General features: G+C 37.2%; 1 protein-coding gene across 1 annotated transcript in view; it reads left to right on the top strand.

Annotated features, from left to right (window-relative positions):
- Positions 1 to 23,148, top strand: part of LOC136245224 (uncharacterized) — a gene marked incomplete at its 3' end in the record, with an annotated part of 48,632 nt that overhangs the window by 17,307 nt on the left and 8,177 nt on the right. Inside the window, 10 exon segments of the mRNA XM_066036717.1 lie at positions 16 to 427; positions 482 to 928; positions 1,546 to 1,700; positions 12,093 to 12,501; positions 15,473 to 15,622; positions 16,242 to 16,361; positions 16,512 to 16,813; positions 19,580 to 19,730; positions 21,664 to 21,801; positions 21,865 to 22,071. Of these exon segments, the coding sequence (XP_065892789.1) occupies positions 16 to 427; positions 482 to 928; positions 1,546 to 1,700; positions 12,093 to 12,501; positions 15,473 to 15,622; positions 16,242 to 16,361; positions 16,512 to 16,813; positions 19,580 to 19,730; positions 21,664 to 21,801; positions 21,865 to 22,071 (2,491 nt within the window).

Genomic DNA, 23,148 nt, shown 5'->3' with positions numbered 1-23,148 from the left:
TGTATATTTTGATAGGTAAACCATAAGAGAAGAAAAAGAGAAGACATGACTTTCTTGCAAGGACAACGTGGTTCCCCTGGTAGCAAGGGAGTTCAAGGAAATTCAGGTCCCATAGGACATGATGGAATAAATGGACACAATGGGATAAATGGACCAAACGGAGAAAGAGGTGTTGATGGTATCAAGGGTGAGAAAGGTGAAAAAGGCTTACCAGGAGAATATGGAAGACAAGGCAGAAGAGGACCCAGAGGTCCTAAAGGGTTACCTTGCTTGTGTTCATCACTTGGAAATTGTACACAGGGGAAGCCAGGAAACAAGGGAGCTAAAGGTTCCATTGGCCTACCTGGATTACGTGGTGCTAGCGGTTTAAAAGGACCGCCTGGTTTCCCTGGACAAAGAGGACCACCAGGCATGCCAGGAAGGAGAGGTGAGTATTTATGTTAATTTAATACGTACCTTTAGCTGTATTATTGTGATACAGGTGATAGAGGATATCCAGGTATTGATGGTATTACTGGTCTCCCTGGAGACCAAGGTTTATCAGGTTCTCCTGGCAGACCTGGTCCAGCAGGTCCACCTGGTTTAGCAGGATGTGCTGTATCAAATGATGAGAGGATTTCCCGTCGTATGGCAGAACTGGGACACATCATCAAAACCACAAGACAATTATACAATAGCATTGATAGGAATCATGAAATGTCTGCTGAGCAGTTCTACAACCATTTGATGACTTACTCTAGTCAAAACCATATGCTACCATCTCACTCTATTTCACAACATATACAAAATGAACTTGTTAGTAGTAAGCGAATGATCAGAGATGCTAAGGAATGTAATACAATTTTAACATTTGCTGGCTCTAAAGGAGAAACTGGCTTGAAAGGTCTAACAGGAAGGGATGGCCAAATCGGAAGTTATGGAGTACCAGGTTAACTTGTTATTACAAGAGTATGTATGACTATGTGTGATGCAAAATTATCAGTTTAGATCCAGATGAGTTACACATAAAGGCTTTTTTCTGCACTACCATTATGTACCATTCTGGCTGAAACTAAAATTTTAAGCAAATACTTATGGTAAATCCTTAGAGAGAAACAACTTCATAAAAAATACAGGAATGGCTACTAACTATTAATAATGTCTCACACAGAATCTATTTTGATGTGACTACTTGTTATAGGTATTACAGTTTTATTAGAACAAGTTAATATTAAATGTTTTGTTAAAGCTGTCAAGTGAATATATACAAAAACAACATCCTCACTTTAACAGTTGCTCATGAGTAAAAATGATTATTATATTTTATGAAAGTGCAATTTGTTAGCAAAACCTGATATGTAAATTAGCTATAGAGTCTGATGTCTATTATTGTGGAGTACTAACTTGTCATTCAAAGTATGCAGTAGTTCAATTCCTGCTTTAGGAAAGGTTTTTTGTATTAAAATTTTTAGCCACCACCCCCCCCCCCCCCCCCCTCCCTCCCCCATACACCACCTATGAGTACAACAAAGTGTTGGGTGCATTTTATTTATTGGCAATTTTCAGGTGTTAATGGTACTAATGGCAGAGCTGGAGACCCTGGTGCACCAGGTACTGTAGGAATAAAAGGTCAAGATGGAGTCAGAGGCCCACAAGGACAAAGAGGAGACAGAGGAAATGAGGGTCCTTTTGGACATCCTGGAAAGTGCCAATGTTATCAAGTATTCAAACACTTGTTGTATTATTGTGTGTAACTTGTCAGGAGTTTAGCATTCTTACAAAGTTTGAATAGTCTTTACACTATCTAAAGTGTTATCATCACGAGTGGTATTCCACTAGAGAAGATAATACTGAAAGTCAGAGTCTTGGCATCTGTTGAATGCACACAAAATTCTGTTGATTCAGTTTTGTGGTAGCATGTTAGATATATAAGCATGTGGCAAATTATCAGCATCAACTGGGACCTGGAATATCTCTCAAAATTCAGTTCCTGTTCTTTATACTGTGATGAAAAAATTAATAAGTACTTCTGGAGTTATATTTGACTGTACGGTAGTTTTGAGTTTTGCATGGCTACTGACACTAATTGTCAGTGTCAATAAACACCACCAAAAGCTAATGACACTGACCAAGTATAAAACACACTAGTTGTATGAAGGTAGGTTTTTGGTGCAAGCTAGGGTTTGCCAGGATGGTTGCTTCACTACCTCCAATGCTAGCTTGCCTTGTACTCAACAAAAACACTTACCTTCATACAGACAATAAAAGACATTATTATGCTTCACAGGCAATCTTTAGTGGTAGCATTAGGTTAGGGTCAGGTTCAATCTTAATTTCTTCTTCAGTGGTATTCTTAAAAGTATGGCATCCCTTTTGACTTGCATTTGTATGTTAGAAAAGAAGAGGAGTTGATAGCTGCCACTGGTAGTTGGATGGTTAACATGGTGAACTAGAGTCCAAGGATTGAGGCCCTGCTTTATTGAAATATTTGTTGTTGTTTTTTCTTTTCTTTTAATTTAGTTTTGTAGGTCAGTGTCAATAGCTTTAGGTGGTGCTTATTGACACCGACGATTGGTGTCAATAGCCTCAGTGTTATATGCAGGCTACTAGAATATAACTGTATGTAAGTAGTTATATCACCGTAGAAGTAAATATCATGCAAAGCAACACTGAGTAGTGGCTGATGTAGGGCGGTTTTGACTGAAACCCTCTATAACAATAACCAGTGTTGGGCAAGTTATTCTGTAAAAGTAACTAGTTACATATTACATATTACTTGCAACTGAACTATTTAGTTACAGTTACATGTTACTCATTAAATAAAGTAACTATAATAATATTACATATTATATTACTTTGTGTCCACAGCCTTAAGCTGTCATGTGTGAAACTACCACTTTATCACGTGAAATGATTGCGTTGTTGGACAATGTGCAAATCTTGGTTTTCTTCATTCAGTAGGCTTCGTTACTTCATTGTGGCTAGACGTTACTCAGAGGATAACTAACGAGATTAGTAACTTTGTTACTTGTAGTAATAATATTATGTAATATTAGACTCACTACAGTAACTATATTACTTAGGTAACGCGTTACATTTATAAGTAAAGTAACTTGAGTTATATTACCCGTTTTTATAGCGTATTTTGTTATATTACTTGGTTACCACAAAAGTAATAATATTATGTAACACATTACTTATGTAACACATTACTCCCAACACTGACAATAACTCATGTGCCCAAAATCAGTTCGCAGAGTGGGGCAGGCAAGTGAAGCTACTTAGTTTGTAGACTAGCAACCAAGTGCATAAAATTGTATATGTATAGCTAATGACCTAGATAATCTATGATGCTATTCTGGCATTGCTCTTATCAAAGATTTTTTCAAAGTTGGAAAGGGGCTCTTAATATGCAGTAGGCACCTCTAAAAATAATTATCATTTAATATTTTAAAGATGTTACAACTGATTACTAAATAATTCACTTGCATTTCTAAAGCCTTAATGGTACGTTTAACAGTGAAACATTGCTATAGTGTTGCAACTTGTTAGTTAGCTATAGCTAGACTGATGGTACAATTACCAAAGTCTATATCCACCCCTGGTAATTATTCTGACAAAATTCTCCAAAACTTTTTTATCAGTAGGCCTAGGAGAACCTATGCCTATAAACTCACTCATTCCAGAGTGGAAGGAAATCTGGAGTTTTCTTTCAACATGAAAATACTTGCGTACAATGTTTATTCAATACAAACTTGTTGTTTAGTTAACACAAAATTGTTGCAAATAAGGCTAAAATGTCAAAATTTTCCAGTGGGACACATTCAGTTGGCTGCTTGGCCCTCTGCAGGTCAGCTGTTAGATATGCCACTGCTAAAGATGGACGATATAGTAATGCATCTCTTTCACCATGCAGTAATCCATATAGTGTTTATTCAATCAAAGGTGTTACCAAATTCAACCAGAATAGATACGAATTTATACAAAAACAGCCAAGCTGTGAAAAAAGGGTGTGGCCCCCAAAAAGCCAGGGTGAAAAAAAGGTGTGAAATCCAAGGTAGTGGTCAAGAAATGGCTGTGATGGTAGGTTTAATGGCAAAAAAAATTAATGAGGACACTTCAGGTGAATTTGTGTTGCCTTCTCCGGCATCAAATTCACCTGAGTTGTCGTTATTAAAATTTTTGCCTACCATCTCAGTCATTTCTTGGCTGCCACCTTCAATTTCACATCTTTTTTCACCCTGGCTTTTTAGGGGGCCGCACTCTTTTTTCACAGCTTGGCTGTTTCTGTATAGATATCAGTTCTTTGTATTTCTGTACTCCAAAGCCAGCCTGTGGCCAACTTTGTAGTTTCTTTTACTTGTCTTTTTCTTTACTGCAGAAAGGCAAGACCTGAATTCTCTGTATACTTTTATAATGATGCATTTTTTTTACAAAAATTAATACCGTATAAAAATTTTCACCTACAGGTAGACTACATTGTAGAGTTGCAATGATACAGTGTGTAGATGTGTTGATATATTGTCTACTACCTTGTAGCATATTTAAATCTCTACAAAGTAACTTGTTTGTAGCTGAAATCACTGTAGAGGGACTTCCAATGTAGCTGGACTCTCTTCAATTGTACCTGAACTATCTACAAGGTGACTTGTTGTAGTTGAATGCTCCACAGGGTGTTTGTTTGTAGCTGAACTCTCTACAGACGGACATGTTTGTAGGTGAATGCTCCACTGGGTGGTTTTGTGTAACTGATCTCTCTACACAGTGACTTATTTGTTTACTAAACTCTCTTTAGGGTCACTTGTTTGTAGTTGAACTCTCTATAGGTGACTTGTTTGTAACTGAGCTCTTTACAGGGAGATGTGCTTGTAGCTGAACTCTCTACAGGGTGACTTGTTTGTAGTTGAACTCTTTACAGGGTGACCTGTTTGTTACTTGTTTGTAGTTAAACTCTGACTTGTGTGTAACTAAGCTCTATACAGGTGACTTGTTTGTAACTGAACTCTCTACAGGGTGATGTTTTTGTAGCTGAACTCTCTACAGGGTAACGTGATTGTAGCTGAACTCCATACAGGGTGACTTTTTGTAACTGAACTCTCTATAGGGTAATTTTTTGTAGCTGAACTCTCTACAGGGTGACTTGTTTAATACTGAACTCTCCACAGGGTGATTTAGCTATTTGTTGCTGAACTCTCTACACAGTGACTTGTTTGTAGTTGAACTCTCTACAGGGAGACTTGTTTGTAACTAAACTCTCTATGGGGTGAATTGTTTGTTATTGAACTCTCTTCAGGGTGACATGTTTGTAGTTGAACTCTCTGCAGGTGACTTGTTTGTAACTTAACTCCCTACAAGTGACTTGTTTGTAGCTGAACTCTCTTCAGGGTGACTTGTTCGTAGTTGAACTCTCTTCAGGGTGACTTGTTTGTAGTTGAACTCTCTGCAGGTGACTTGTTTGTAACTTAACTCCCTACAAGTGACGTGTTTGTAGCTGAACTCTCTACAGGGTGACTTGCCCATAGTTGAACTCTCTAGCTACACAGTGAAATGATTGTAGCTGTACATTCTAATAGAGTGACTTATTAGGTAGCTGAATGTTCTATTAGGGTGACTGCACTATTAGAGTATCTCAATCACGCATTTGTTACACCTAGTTGAATTCGTACTTGTGAACTACTGAAAGATCATTCTGAAATAATTAATCTACTTCTCTACCTATTTCAGCTGATTCCATTAGCTAGCTTCAGAGGCGTAGCCAAGGGGAGGCATTTGCCCCCCCCATCACCGTACTGCATTTTTTTAAAAACCTCCGTCACAAGCTTACCAGTATTAAACTGACACGCAAATGACTATAAATTATGTGCGCTACTACATGGTATCACCAGGGGTTGCTAGTGAATGTGCACACACAACATCGAGCACAACATTCAACTCTCTCGTGAATCCACCGAACAAAAATATTAGAGACACACTACTATATTTAGCCTAGATTACTCACGTGATAGAGCATTTTCGAATCTAAAGAGTGACCCGCTCTAAGTGACCTAGCCGTGGCAGGAGTCGCAACTCAAAGGAGACCAGATGACGCTACGAACCTACTGCCTATGAAGTGATAAAGTGTTAAATGTACCAAGTTTTGTTTCTCAGTCGAGGCAATCACACTGGATCTTTGTACGGCAATGCAGTCTATTATTTTTACTTTGTCAGTCAGTCAGGCGGATCAGTCACAAGCTTACAAGTTCTGCTAGCAAGAAAGACAGGTGGGATTTCATGCAATACATGGCATTTGAATTTCGCCGAGTGAAATGAGTGACTAAACATGTCATCCTGTCAGCAGTGTGCTAGGACTGCAGCACAGGCTGTGGCTAACGTAAAGTAACTTGTATTTGCACTAAAATATTAACAATATAGCTCTACCAGACTGTGGATGAATTTGTTGGAGTACAGTTGTGGCATGTGCGATGATGCTTGACTAATATACCTCCATTGAATCATTGATCATTGATATGCAATCAGTACTGAAATAGTTACGTAGCTAGTTGTGTAAGCTGTAATAATACAACACCGTATGTTGGCTAGCCCACCATTGGGTCATTAGCCTTTTTTTGCAAGCATGAATGATTTTGAGCGTTTCGTGGGACATGCCTGCCCCTCCATCACCTTCTGGCTAGCTACGCCCCTGGCTAGTTTGACTGGTAGGTGTGGTAAGTAATACATTTTTATTATACATACAGCAGTCACGTATGAATAGTTCTTGGACTATTTGTACGGCAGTCATGTGATTCATAATAAACAAGTTAGTTCAACAATTTTCGCATTCTGGAAACTACACGTGGCTTTTGGCACATAGCTAAGTTTGGTGGTGTGAACGTCTGCTCTACACTGGTACATCTTTGACTAGATTAAATTGTCAAATGCTTTGGTGGATTTTAAAGTATCGCTGAGAATCTTTGTGATGCAATATTGAAGACCAAATTTGTGCAAACCTGTGCGCCAGGCACTGACGATTTTCCAGCGAGGAGGATCGTTTGAATCAGTGTCAGCAACACATGCACCAAAGAAGTACTCAGAAAGGGACCATATAGTTATAGAACGAGTAAGCATTACTGGATTAGTGTCTAAATTATAGATTGTACAGTTAGCAACCATGCATGCACTTCTAGATAAGTAGGCATAGCAGCCACCCATTAAGGTGAACAAACCATTGTAGAATCATCACTTATAAGCAGCGACTCATTATAAACTTTCTACTTTGCAACAATTTATTGAACAGTCACCCTGACTACAAGATAAGCAACAGTCCAACTACTGCTGCAATGTACTTGATGGATTGACAATCGTAATTGATGTCAGCACGATATTACTGAAGATCAAGCAAGTAGACAAGCTTGATGATAATCAGATTGAGTGTCTCACTCCCAGCTAATCACAAGTAGTATGACAAGAGTTAAGTGACTCATGATCACTCCCAGCTACACATAACTATATAGTATGACAAGAGTTAAATATCTCACTCCCAGCTACACACAACTAGTATGACAAAAGTTAAGTGTCTCACTCCCATGCAGCTACACACAACTAGTATAACAAGAGTTAATTGACTCACTTTCAGCTAGACACTAAAGTTAATGCTGCTTGTTAGCTCTTACGTGGCCAATCTCATGACTTACAGGGCACGTGAATCACAATCTAATAACTTCATACTGTTTTTCAGATTTGAAAAGTTTTACCGGATACTGTGTTATGCAATTGCTTTATAGGAGCTGCATGCATACTGTCAAGTGTTGTACACTGACTACAACCACTGGGTAGCAATCCAAGCCATGTCAGATTCTGAAGTTTGCATATATGTTACACAACTGGTGTTTGAAATAAATTGTTGCCTTTGCTATAATTCTTGATCAGCATAACTTCAGGCACATGCATCTTGGAAAGTACAAATGCAAAGATTGCTGGAGTGTATATTCTGTATGACCTTTGTTTGGCAGAGATCTAGCTAGCATCATGCCATTATTACCACAAGGTAATCCATGGTCATCTTATTGTAGCTATGACATAATATACATTCTTGTAATTTTTGTATGTTAGATCTAGCTAGCTAGCAGTTAACTGATATTCCTGTACTAGTTTGAGTGCAACTAACTGAATATTGATTTTGTGATTATTATATTATAAAAATATGCATGCTCTTACCAATATTAGAGGCTACAGTGCATATACATAGTACAAGTGAGCATGCAGTGTCACTGAAACTCAATAAGTTAACTGAGCTTGAATAAGCTATGTCAACAGTGGCATATCTAGACTCTTGGTTGAGCAAAAAAGAGACCATGCACAGCCTGCTGACAATGGCAGTCCTCCACCAAATAATATATATATTACACTGCACAGTTTGCTACACTGCTTCTCTGATTAGTGTGACTGCTTTGTTGGAGTAATTGACTGCTTTATTACAATATCTTGATCTCACATACCAATACTCTTTGGTAGGGCACAGGCCCACCCCTAAATATGCACTGCATGTATGTCAATCGCTGTCACTCAGGAGGAAGCTGACCATTGCCATTGAATGGCTTTGTGGCACTGTTGTAGTTACACCCTACTGTAGTTTCGTGACCATACAAATAGCAGTAAGTTATTCGTACGTACCATCGTAGGAATAACTTTTTTGCTATTCATACAGACCTCCATATGAATAGCACAAGGTGATTTCATAGCTATTGGTATGTGACTGTGCAAATAGTACACAAGCTATTCGTACTTGACCATACTAATACCACATGGGCACATGACCGTATGAATAGCAATGGCCTTTTTATTAACAAAACTCGATTGTGCGATTTTTACACATTGTTGGTGTTTTTATTATAACTCCATGACTATTAGTGTGATTTCTTTCAAACCACAAAAGGTTGTGCTACGATAGTTGCTCCATGTACAGACTGATTTTCAAGTCATTCTGTCAAGCGATTTACCCTGGAGGTGTAATGACAAATCGCCTTTGGATTTTTGAAAATCACACATAATTCCCTTGTTTTTTGTCTGATCTGTACCAAAAATTGGACTGTAAATGTGCAGTATTATGCTCTTAATGCCCTCCAAATTTTAAGCAAATTGATCAAAGCACACGAAAGTTGTTACGATTTTTCTAAAGTGTGCAAGACATAGAGGAAGAAGAAAGATTAAGAAAAGTACGAAGAAAATAAGACGAACTTTGAAGGTGCATATTTCAGTGATGGATGGGTAGTTTTGCCTCAAATTTGGAATGGGAGGTACCCTACTCCTTTTCACAGCAATATTTCCCACCAGCCATTATTGAGCTACAGATGTGCCTTTCTTGGTCCCTATAAAATACACACTTGTCTATCATGCTCCCACACTGGCTGTACTTGGCAATGTCTCTTGATTTTCAAAATTTACTTGTGAGGGCATGCCCCCAGACCCCCTAGTTGAAGCATGCTGAGTGTGCTTTGCACAACTGTTGAGTGAATTCCACTAATGTCCATGTAATAATATCCTAGATCTGCCCCTGTGTCCAATCTTTTGAAATTTTCTACATCCACCACTGCTGATAGTATGTAATTAACTGTTTTTTGCTTGATTTCAATACACACTTATCAACAGCTAACTGGATTGTATGGTAGTTAATGTCCAATAACTACTACAGTCCCAGTAAATTCTGTGGTATAAGACATCACTGCGACACAGGGGTGGTGGAGCAGGCCAAAGAGTGAGGGGGCCAGGCCAACTGTAGTTGAAGACCAAATGAAAAATAAAAGGTAATCACCTGCTGGCAATAGCTACCCTCCACGGACTATATTTCCTTATTTATAACTACACATACATAGCTAAGTAGCTTGCTACACTGCTTCTCTGAATACTGTGAATGCTCTATTAGAATATCTAGATCTTGACTGTTCTATTAGTATATCTTGATCTTTTCTTGCAAACATTGTCCAATAAAAGTGGGGGGGTGCATGGCCCCCTGCCCCCCTTTCCTTGCTCCACTGCCTATGCTGGGACATAATGAACCACTATTAAAAGACTATCTTTGCTTAGATACTGTTTTTGGAATGCATAGTTGTGGCTCACATAGCTGTACAACCCCATTCAAAACAGCTTATTATTCATAGTTATACTATGGCTGCGAGGGATTTTGCTGATATATACACCCAAAGCCAGAGGGCCGCAGGCCCGAGGGCTGTGGGTGTATATGTCAGCAAAATCCCAAGCAGCCATGGTACAAGTGATATATACCACTTGGGGAGCACTCACCTAACTAATAGGTGAAAGAGCTAACGAGAACTCATCCCGTTTGTTTTATACAGTAGCATCTGAAAATCGATCGTGGTTTTAAAAGCGTGGGCTAATAGCCATCGAAACGTTGTCCATATGTTAAAACATCATTAATACGTTACTATGCTTCAACACGCTATGTTAAAAAACTTGTGATTGTGGGATCGAGTTTATATTATTATCATTTTTGTACTAAGTTAAGCCAACTAACTTCGCTATTGGGACAGTAAGTAAGTTATTATATTAAGTTAAGTACTTAGGACTGTAAGTTACTAACCTATTTCAATGTAGCAGTAGTAGCTTTGCTGTTCCGTGGTCTGTTCAAAGGCTGATACGTGGTGGGTAGAAATACGCATCCACAATCGCCCAAACGATTATTTTATACCTTCATTATCCTTTAGTAACAACCAACTAGTCCATCTTAGCAAATATACTAAGCTTAGCAACTACTACAAAACGAGTCCCACAATGCAAAGCTCTATGTCGTTCAATATAACGAGTCAAAGCGTATCGTTTCTTTGAACTGGCTGGGCATCAGAGTCATTGGCAAACCGCTTTCCCATGATATTGCCCAGGAAATATGCGAGTTAAACACCGAGCGGCGCCTTTGAACGCCCATGCTAAGGTGGTACATATATTTATACACAATTTCATCAATGCACTTTATGTGAGCCATATTATACTAGAGCAACCAAAATATTAAAGTGAAGTAGGTAGGGACCCACTGATTATACTGACATAATTATGAGCATAATATATATAGGTGCTTGAAAGCATTGAGCATGATGCTAGGCAAAATACTTGTGCAATACTATAAATTCTTGCTTCTCAAAATCACAGAATAAAAAGATTGATATACCCTAATAAAACAGTCAGTAACTCTAATAGAATGATCAGACAGCTGACTGTTCTATTAGAGTATGTCCATCTTTTCTGTGACATGCATTTTGACAAGCAAGGATATGTCTGTGCTTCCTTATCATTTACCCATAAAGTGCAAATTTATTAGCAAAACACGAGAACTGAGGCATAATATTGGGCATAATATGTAAACGTTTTGAGCATAGCTTAATAGGTAAAATAAAAGGCAGAATTGATGGGTCCCTAGTTTCAGTGATTAAAAATACTAAAAGAAGATATATGAATGATAGTAGCTTTACAACAAAACTAATTGGTAAACCCTTAACGTTTTTGTTATAGCATACACCACTATGATAATAGTACACACGTGGCTGTGACTGCTAGTGAGCTATGTAATAAATTAAGAGACATTGTTGTTTACTAGATCATTGAGGGATGTGGTCACTGTGTGATTCTCAGTGTTGCGATTTGTTCTGATTGTTTAGTAAGGGGTCCGTGGTCATGTGATGATTTATTAGTGCAGCTATTGGTATCTAGCCCTCTTACAGTAGTGTAAGCACTTGAATTAGTTTTGTAGCATCTAAATACGGTTCCTTGCATGAAGAATACTACCATGTAATTCAAGATGAGAGGGAAGGTAAAGTGTAGAATCAATGGAACTAGAAAAAGCACATGCCACAGGTAAGTTTGTTATTATGGTTTGAAATGGTGGCTGTTCACTGCTTTGTTATGAATGTGGTCAGGCTGACAGGTACGCAGGTGGGCAGGTAGACCAAGAAATGGATTTTAGATTGGATTTTTTGAGAATTCAATATTTGTCCTTTTGTTGATTAATTTTTGCTTTTAACACTAGATTATGGGAAGTTTACCTTATAGATGTACAGGGAATGTGCTTGATTTGTAAAGTATCATTCATAACAATGATTTAATTAGAATTATTAATCACCTTTCTGTAGCCAGCAGATCATCAAGCAGTAAAGAAACCTCAAATAAGCTTTGAGTCAGGTACTCCTGGAGAACCAGGGGACCCAGGACCTCAGGGATTCAGAGGATCTCCAGGATCTAAAGGACTACGTGGTCCTTCAGGAGATCCAGGAACAAGGGGACCAAGAGGCTATGATGGTCCTGATGGTGTACGAGGAAGGCCTGGACAAAATGGCAGTCCAGGATTAAAAGGAGTTCATGGTAGCAGAGGGTTACCTGGACTAGATGGTCCCCAAGGACCCCCCGGCCCTCCAGGATGTGTGTGTAATAACTTGTTTATTCTACTGGATGACTATGGCTTTGTGAAGAATAGTTTCAGTGCTCTACCTCAGAATAGTACTGGTATTGAGTATGAGGCTGAAACACTATCATGTGCTAGAGGTAATAACTTGTATGATATATGTGACCCTATTTTGGAAAACCATACATTTGGGCATATGCAAAATTTGTGGGAATTCTCAATTGAAAATTTCAGTGATTTTTTTTAAATTAATTTTTTTTTACATATTCTGATAAAGCAACTATTAAGCCTTCTTGCTGTGAAATTTCACACCCATAGCTTCTTTTATCTAGGAGATATACTGAATTATATCAGACCATGTAGTAGTTTCACAATGCGTGGGACAACAATTACAAATTGGGTGATTTGTTCATTTTCTTGTCTTTAGACAATAATACAAGTGATTTAATTGAGAAAAAGCACAAAGAACACATGATTAAACTCTAAAGCATCCCTTTTCATTACTTTTAGATTGTAAGAATGGTGATGTTTGCAAAGTGATTTGTCATCAATTTGTCACATCTGATCACTATACAGTTCTATAAACTGATAATGAAAAGTTAGTTTGTAATGTATTAGACAATAAATTGGCAATATCTTTGGAATGCTTCAACGTATCATCACAAACTTTTCACACAAGGTAGATAACCACTCAGTACTTCATTGTAGCTATAAAAAGAAAATTGGCCAATGTGCCCAAATGTATGATTTTCCAAAATAGGGTCACATATGTATATAGTTCAAAATGTTCATTAGCTTTACCTCATACTATAGAAGTTTGCATGGGAGACATCTAACTACTATATTTTCCATAAAGTACAGTTGGGGTGTGAACTGCTGCAATCCACCAACTGTATTTTATGAACATCAAAGCTTAATAAAGTGCAGTTATGACAGTAATTGAAATACATGCACCAGTGGTTTGTTATCAGCAGCCCTCAGGACAGCTCAATATTACACTGAAACTCTATATATAATCAGCAACTTAGTCCACTGGATTAAAAAACTTAACAGACCTGTTGTACACTACAAGGAAGCTGGAACACTACTAATAAGGTACACCTGGACTATTAACACTCACCTGGACTACTGTTAACATAGCATATTTTATGTACTGGATTCAATCTACTATAAAGTTTCATAAGAACTGCCTTGCTGTTGCTATACAAAATAATGATAAAGCACTTGGCCTCGATGCTAATAAACTACTTGGCTTCACCATATGCTTTATTATTGGTTTGTAGTATGGTGCATGGGAAGATAAAAGGCTGCTGCCAGTGTTACAAATCAGTTATAAACCGGTTTAAAAATGATTGTGACATGACTAAGTACCACCTTTTGGCCACACAGTCAGGCCACTAATTACTTCAAAGAGATCAAGCAGTACAACCGCTGGGCTAAGTTGGTATCTGTACATACCACACACTCGTTCGCCAATAAATTAAGCTAACCAAAACTATCACCACGCAACAATGAATATCAGACACTTTAGCTACACCCATCTAAATGACTTTGAGCAGTAGTGATTGGCATTGACATGGCACCTCATGCTCGTGTATGTAAAACGTGCTACCAATGAATAAACTAGCTACAATGAAGTACTTAACTAACTATCAAGACAGTCAATAGCGAATAAAACCATTCCTTGTACACAGCGCTCAGCAGTAGCCAATATTAGCCTTGCCTTCTTGTTCTTTCCGTGTTACAAATGACACTTTTGATCTGCACATGCCCATACCACAAATCAGTTATAACATACAAATTGGGTTTGTATCTGATTTGTAAACAACTTCACTCTCAGGCCTGCGACCCTCAGGTGTCATGTTTACAAATCACCTACAAACCTCATGGGTGTGTTACAAGTACAACCAACACTAATGGAAATGTTTTAACATAATATAAGTAAAGTGAAAGTTTCATGTTATGTCTCCTCCCATGTCCCACGTCCTGGTGTGTTTTGTTAAACTCAGCATCACCTTTATTAGTTTTGGGATTTTTGTAAGATGTTTGTAGTTTTGTTTTATACTTGTTTTGTAATCTGGGAATCATCCTAAAGCCTTAGGAATCCTGTCTTTGACAATTCAGGTAATAAAACAAGTACAACCAAAAATTAAGAAGTTTAATTTCGATTAGGGATCAATAAAAAGAAGTGAAACAAGGGAGGACACACCTGAAAATATACTAGTGGACATTTAATTCCTGCTTCAGTCTGTACTCATGACTGAATTAGGGATTAAATGTCCGCAAGTATATCTTCAGGTGTAGGCATCCTCCCCTGTTTCACTACTTATTTCTTTAATCTCTAATAGAGTTTAAAATTCCTAATCTTTTCTTGAACTTGTTTCTTCACCTTTTGCAAAATTATTATATATATCTGGTGAACCTATGCATATCGTACTAGAAGAAGGAGTGGTGCCAGGCTTATTATTTTCATCTGAACACATGCCCCAACTATCAATTACTGAAATAATGAAGTAAGTCATTATGTTTTATTTCAATTGTGTTCAGCCAATTACACATGAAGAACACTACAAGAAAAGGACCGCTGTAATGCTGTATGATGACCTCTGTAATGCTGTGTAAGTTACCTGTCACAACAGAAATTCTTAGGGAAACCATCACACAGAGCTGCCACAAAATGACACCTTGCATTGTCAACAAAGACAAATGGAGGACACAGGTAAGCGTGTATCGTAAGTACTGCAGTATTCCAAAAGGTATCTGTCTGGCTAAAGCGGTATTGAACAGTGAAAATGTCAAGTCTGTCCATCCCCTTAGTCATTGTATCGATATAATTATGTTTGCCTAATGGCATCAGGTAGTCAGTCAGTGGAAAATCTTACTGAATAAATTTTGTAGCAACCTTTTGGGATCATTTCAGGTCATACTGAAGACACATTTTAGCTTGGTTATACCTCACCAATACTGCCAAGATGTCATGAAGGTATTGTGAGAGTGGTTTCTGTTCAATATTTTTTTGAGGGGAAATACTCCATTGTTGCTAGTATACAATACCATCACTGGATGATAAAATGAATAGTAGCACATAATAATATTATTTTATTACTATAGCACCACCTGTTATTGGACCAAAAGGACCAAAGGGGTTAATAGGTTATCCTGGAGATACTGGTAGTCCAGGAATACCAGGAGCACCAGGATTTGATGGAACTCCAGGATTAAAAGGAGCTAATGGTGATAAGGGACATTATGGTCCTACAGGTATATACTTTACAAGTTTATAATGTTTGCTGTATAAACATTTATGTATATACACAACATGGAACAGTATGCTTCACCTTATAATATAACAGTAAACCTACATATACCTTTCAGCTATTTTTCACACCTATCTTAAAGAACTGATCAGTGAGTTAGTCAGTTAGTCAAAAACAGTTAGCTTGTCAACCTCACTTAGTTAATGGTGTGTGTAACAATATATTAAGGTAAACATTTCTTCAGTTTGATATTAGAGTGTAAAGTGGAGTTATACTGATTGCTATTGTTATTGTTATTAGTGCTTTACAGTGACCAGCACTGAAGGACTGACAGCAACATGTGCTGCAGCCTGTTCGCTCATACATCGTAACCATGCAAAATGATCTTATTAATGCATTCATGATATAAGATGGGGTTTGACTATCAGGATTAAGCATATGCTATTTAGCTTCAATTCAAAATAATAATCACTGCAATGCACAAGTTATGTATTATATTTGAGTGGAATGTGCGAATTTATATACACACAAGACAATTATGTAGTCACATGCTTTTAAGCTTTCTCAATAACTATCAGCTGTATTTTAAAGATTTTTCAAGTTCACAAGTAGTTTACTTACAGGAGAAGATGGAGTAACTGGTGATAGTGGGGATAAAGGAGATCCTGGTGTCTGTGGACCACCTGGTCGTCCTGGAGATGATACAGTTTGTATGTTGGGAAGGGAATCTGATAATGTTACCAGTGAGTTAGTGTAAAACAATTATGCAGTTATTGAGCATTAAACAGCTCTTAAGTGAAAGATACTGTGTTGTAGGGTACACATTGCAATATTCTAAGACCTTTGTGATTTTCTTAATCTTATGTACTACCACCCTTTATATGCTATTGTAGTTGTACAGTGTCCATCAGGATGTCCTAATGGTGCAAAAGGAGGTAGAGGTGACAGAGGTGATCCTGGATCAATAGGACTAACTGGACCAGTGGGTGTCAAAGGAAACAAAGGCCTACCTGGCCCTCGTGGGTTTGCTGGCATATCAGGTCCACCAGGAGATAATGGAGAAAACGGAAAAGAAGGAAGAAGAGGTAGTCAAGGAGCTAGAGGGTTACCAGGATTGCCAGGAATTCCTGGACCAGCAGGAATACCAGGTTCAAGTGTTGGTTGTGCTGAATATGATGGAGTTGATTTCCAGCCTGTAAGTTGTACTCACTCAGTAACAGATACACACAATACACACAGTAACACAGAGGGTGAACTTTATTATCTTCAGGCCTTGAGTTTCAAAGGGTCAAAGTAAGAGACAAACTGCAAAGAGAAAGCACAAAGCATGAAAATATCCTAATAAAGCAGCTTATCAAATATTCTAATAAGTTATATATCACATTTAATTATTATTGTCAGGAGTATGTTAAGGCTATCTGAGCTACTGTTGTTGCCAAAGCTAAGCTGTAAAGCAGCTAAACCTAGGGAGGTTAGGGAACATACTCCCTCCAGGATGATTTAATACAACTCTAGAAGCTAATAGAAATCATAGATACAGTATTTTAGCTGCTTTTTAGGTGATTTTTTGAAGGGCAAGAAAAACCCAAAACACTATGATCCCTAATAATTATAGAGTACTATACAGTGGAACCTCAGTTATTGGGACCAGGATTGGTCCATAAGTCTGAAAAGTCCATATTTCTGAAATTGTGCATAAACAGTTTGAAATAGCATTTAAAATATCAATATTTTAACTACCCTAATAGAACAGTCACTACTCTAATAGAGAACAGTCATATCCATAGTTTGGTTCACCAAGAATCCTAATAACTGGGGTCCAGATAACTGGGGTCTGTATAACTAGGGTCTGTATAACTGAGGTTCCACTAGATCTAACCTCAGATTTCCTTCAAAACTGGCACAGCATAATCAAGCCCAAAAGTGCCTTCAGAACAACCCCAAATCTTTCCAAATAGTTTTTTATGGAAATTTTAGAAATATCTTATTTAACTGATTTTTTTTGCTAACTGATTAACTGATTAACTATAGTATGTATGCATTGAGCTGGATCCTCAAAAACATTTAATAACTCATGGATGCAACTGTACACAATCTTGAAATTTGGCTCATTTGTAGCACTGCTTGACCTGCTAAAAATGTTTCAAAATCTTTTCATTCAAATGCCTGACACAATATTTACAGTGAATCCAAATTTCCACCATACATTTCCTATGTGAAGCCATAAATTGCAGTATCCATTACAACTCTTTCCCAAACTTGTAATGGAGCCAAACCACACAAGTCTATTGATGACACTTTTACTGTCATCACTAATCATCTAGTTGGCTGAAATGTTAATTAATTCTCTGCACTTTTCATTTTTAACTAACTGATGCCTTCAGATAAGCAAAACTCAACAGTGCATAAGGCTGTGCACTTGATTCATTCACTGCTTGACATTGCTTTGTCCCAAGATGTACCTTTTTGCTAACCCAGTATGTACAATACACACATCACGGACATACCTTTGTCCTCCAGTTATTTTCACCAACAATGCAAAGTGTTGGTTTGTGGTAGCTTGATATGGTTCCTCTGTGGCTGTGGTGGTAGCTATTACTCTTGTCCATTTCTCAATGGTGATTGCAGAGACACTTCTCATACTGTTCTTCATTTTAATACCATACTTGTTTCACTGCCCATACAAAAGTCTCAATAGTAGCAGTGAAATTTATCCCGTATTTCACTGACAGCAGTGAAAAAGTTGTAATTGTAATTTCATTGGCTAGAATTTATGTTAACAATGTAGCGCCAATTAGTGTCGACCCGTGTTTAGTATGTTTAGTACATAGTGACAAATTGCATACATAGCAACGCTAATGCACAGCATGCGTATATGCAGCGAGTATGGTATTAACTGGGAATAGCATGGGTAGCAGTGAAATTTGGGATAAATACCACTCTTGTTGTATTGGAAATGGTAAATTTCCAATACAACACTCGTGATATTTATCCCAAATTTCACTGCTACCCATGCTATTACTAGTACATATCGCTGTGTAATAGGTGGAATATAGCTGAAGACAAAGTGTAATGGCTTCTGTACTTGATTGTTGGAGAACGTGTTCAGACACAAAATTAATTTTATGTCATAGAACTCTTTACAATGCCACATTGTCGAGTAAAATCCTTCACACAGTTACTACTATCAACATCATAGTTAGCTTGTAGACATTCATTATTTGTGTATAAAAAGTTTCACAGATGAATCAATTGTTTCAAATGGCATGTACTTACTGTGAGTGGAGGAACTGGCAACTACAGGACAGCTGTTACATTCTTAATGCCTGGTAGTGATAAGATTGCTTGAATGATTCTGGACATGTAGGAGAAGAGTCAGATTTGAAAACCGTTGATGTAGAGTAGATGTAAATAATAATTTTAAAAATATGTATAACTTAAAGCTTATGATATTTGAATCAGTCACAGGGATAATGTTAACAGTAGGGTTGTGTGTTACTGATATGTTTTACTTACAATTATTGTAAATAAGGTGGCCATGCAATAATTGCAAATATTGCATGTCAAATACATATATTATTGTATTATCATTGGGCTGTAATAGAATAAATTATGCATTGGTACAACATACATGCATTCCCAAACATAGTAAAGATACTTTTGACATAACCATTGATTTATAATTTATAATTTTAATATGAGCCTGTTGCACCCCCACAAACGGATGAATTGCACTGCTAGCAAAACATAATATTGCACCAATAGCATTCCTGTAATTCACCTGATTATTCCAGAATATTTTTCACGAAGTATATTATTCTCAAATTAATATTTTCTAACATAATTAACACATGTCAAAGATCGTGAATCAATTCTGCCAGGCACCAGTTTGTGTTGTAACCTGGCTAGTACCTGAGGGGTGGAATGCAATATTTTATACAATACAATAATGTAGATACAGTTTATTTCAGCCACACAAGAAGACATTGATGATGTGAAAGCCTTGTTGATGGAGCCCAGTCAGGAAATAGCTGAAAGGATGATGAATTCCAGCTTTCCTTTGCTACAAGAGCTAGCAAGCATCGTTGTTGCTACTAGCTACAGATATTTTGGTAAGAAACTGGTGTTGTACAAATCATGTGTACTATTAATTAGGCATGGCTTTTCTGGCCTTAAATATCACCCTAAAACCAGCCATAGTTTTCTTTCACGGCAGCGTTCCAGAATTGGTTAGGTGTAATTGAGGCCAAAAATGTTTTCAGAGCAAAATTTTACAAAATTTTTAAAAATCTGAATTTTCTACTATTGTAACGGTAACTGACTGCCTGCTACCCAAGCATAACTCCACAATGGATTAGGTTATGGGCTTCATTTCTTCATTGTTTGTGCTGCTTCATCCTGAGATGTGCCTACAATGCATGCAATCGTGGACTTTCCTTTGTCCTGTTATGTGTCCCACTGACAATGCAAGGTGTCGATCAGTGCTAGCATGATATGGTTTCTCCATGGCTATGTTGACTAGCTATCATACTAAATGCCTGTACTTTCCATAGCAAATGGATTGATTGTAGAGACACTTCTTGTACTGTAATTTGTTTGTAACACTGGGAGAACATAACTGAAATTGAAACATACTTTACAGTAATCGATAGTTGGGGCACACACTCAGACACAAAATTAATTTTATGGTATTCCTGGTTCCATTCTTTCTTTGATGCTTTATGTGTGGGTTCAGTAGTCATAATCATGCGATAAAGAAAAAATATATTAAATTGATGATAGGAAAATAAAGTAGTGAAACAAGGGAATAGCTAAAAAGTAATGAAACAAGAGAAGTTGTCCACACCTGCAGATATGCTAATGGTCATTTATCCCTAATTCAGTCATGTTTATGGACTGAGTTTAGGTATTACATGTCCATTATAGTATATCTGCAGGTATAGACAATCTCTCTTAGTTCACTGCTGTTTAGCTATTTCCTTGCTTCACTACATTTTTTCCAATCCAACTTAAAATTCCTTTTATTTGTGTATATATGAATGCTAGCTGTGTTGCTGTGCACATGTTAAGAGTGTGCCCAATATTAAGTAATTTGTCTTAGACTTAACATGAAATATTACAAGTTATTTGCTCATATATAGTTGATTGACTTGAAAGTAATTTAATGACACTGAAAGTTTGATTGAATGCAAATTCTGTAAAATTTTAAACACATGACTCTTGTGAGCATTTTAGTGTAGCTCTTGACTTTCAGCATAGCTGTTCCTCTTAGTTTTTGACTATGCTCTGCCTATTACCCAGTTATCCTCCTTATATCAACTGTTGGAGGCACAAGCAAGAATTATGGACCATTCATGTGTATAATTCATACAAATATACATAGAAATTATTAATTCAAAAATAATGTTGGGATTTAAGCGATAAAAAGTAGTGAAACAAAATACGAATGATTACAGCATAGCTAAGTGAAAAATCCCTACATTGGCATGTTGTAACAATTTTTTGTTCAATGCCAAAGTAGGGATTTCTCACTGAGCTATGCTGTAATCATTCATTTCTTGTTTCATTATTTTTATCACTTAAATCCCTACATTATTTTTGATTTAATATATGAATTATACATAAATTGTCCATAATTCTTGCTTTGTACCTCCAAAAGTTGATATAAGAAGATTGATTCTAGGAAAACTTCATTTATTGTTTTCCTTATGTATATTGGGTAATGAGCAGAGCTTAGCTGAAAACTAAGAGAAACAGTTATGCTGAAAGTCAAGAGCTGCACTAAAATGCTCACAAAAGAGTCATGTGTTGGAACAGTTTAGCAGACAACTAAACTGTCAGTGCTGATTGTGTTCAGAGTCACATTGATGATAACCAATGTAAACTGGTAATCCATCATAAATATATCTTCAGAAGAGGTGTTTACATAAAGGTGACTATACTGCTGTTGCCTCTTATTAAGATCATTAAATTGTGATTCAAATATACACATACAAGTGTATTGGTGGTATGTATTTATATTGTATTATCCTTCATTGTACACAGACCTCAGTGTGTCCTTCAGTCAGTCAGTCTACAAAATCAATGAAGGAGCTAGGCTTGTGCAACCTGAACTAGTTCTCACTAACCAATCATCAACTGATATCACTGTACAAGTTTTTAGCACTGATAAAACAGCTACTGGTGAGTAATTAGTTAGACGAATCAGAATGATCACTAATGTAAGTTACTGTGTCCATGTTACAGGAGGAGGTGTTGATTATAATTTAGGACTACACACTGTTACATTTCCTGCTGGAGTCACCAGGGTCTTATTTAGAGTCCCCATAAATGATGATATTATAGGTGAAGAAGATGAGGAGTTCACTCTCACTGTTGATCCATCCTCACTACCTGTTAATCTTGCTCGTGTTACCCCTGGTGTAGCTACTGTTACCATTGTGAATGATGATGGTATGTTAATATATAATGACCCAATATATTAATGTGGCTAGCTTGACTGTGTAAAGGCACATCCACAACACTCACAACTGAAATAACTAATGTCTCTGTGGGGCTGAGTAAGTATACTAAGCAGTTTAAAACCAATTTCAATTGTGCCTTTTCTGAAACTACAATTACTATCCACAGTACATTTAAAGGCTTCTCTTAGAATCACACTTTACTGGTCACTTGACAGCCTTTTGTATTACTAACCGTGTCTGTCAAAAAATAACTAGTCAATTGAGTTGGGGTAGCTACTTAAGGAAAAAACTAGTACCACTTTCTTTTTACTTTCATCCCATGTTCTGTCTGTTAATCATGAAGAACAGTATACACAGAATGTGGCTGTAGATGGTGCAATAGTGTTCTGGATTTTAAAGTATGATCACTAGTTACTATATGACTATTTGTTCTAGTTACTATTGTAGCTCATTTACACTTTAGACAGTATTCCTAGTTACAAGTTACTATTTACAAAGCATGTAGCTAGTATATTACTTAGTTACTTTGTTACAAAGTAATAGAGTATTCAGTTATTTACAAAAGTAACTAAAGTAACTCTGCTAGTCTAAGAAAAATCTTTCAAATAACTTGTAGGTTAGATTCAGAGGAAATATGTGAATGAATTTGAGATAACCCGGCTTCCATGCACACAAAATCAAACTCACATTTTTACCAGAAATGTATTGCTGGCCAAATACACTGTCATATTCCACTTTTTCTTCAAAATTGGTGAGTCTGGATTCTACACAGCATTTATCGGACTTATGAGTGGAGGTCTGGCACCATTCAATGGTCATGACTTTGTTAGAATGGTGTGTATAGTGAGCAGGCAAGCTCAGACAGCTCACCAGTTGCATTCTCCTTCCTTTGTGAGTGATTTGAGTGCTAGAAGGGTCCATAGAGAGCTCAAATCGGACATCTGGATTCCATTGATCTTCTTGCTCCTCCTATAGTAAGCCCATAAACCTCCCCTACCATCACCCTATTACTACCACCGATATTATTACCCGTACAAAATAGTTGACCAAAATCAGGGCATACCAT

The sequence above is a fragment of the Dysidea avara genome, chromosome 15 (assembly GCF_963678975.1).
Source record: "Dysidea avara chromosome 15, odDysAvar1.4, whole genome shotgun sequence".
Lineage (NCBI taxonomy): Eukaryota > Metazoa > Porifera > Demospongiae > Dictyoceratida > Dysideidae > Dysidea > Dysidea avara.
The sequence above is the reverse complement of the archived record's forward strand: the minus strand, read 5'-3'. Positions and strand labels throughout refer to the sequence as shown.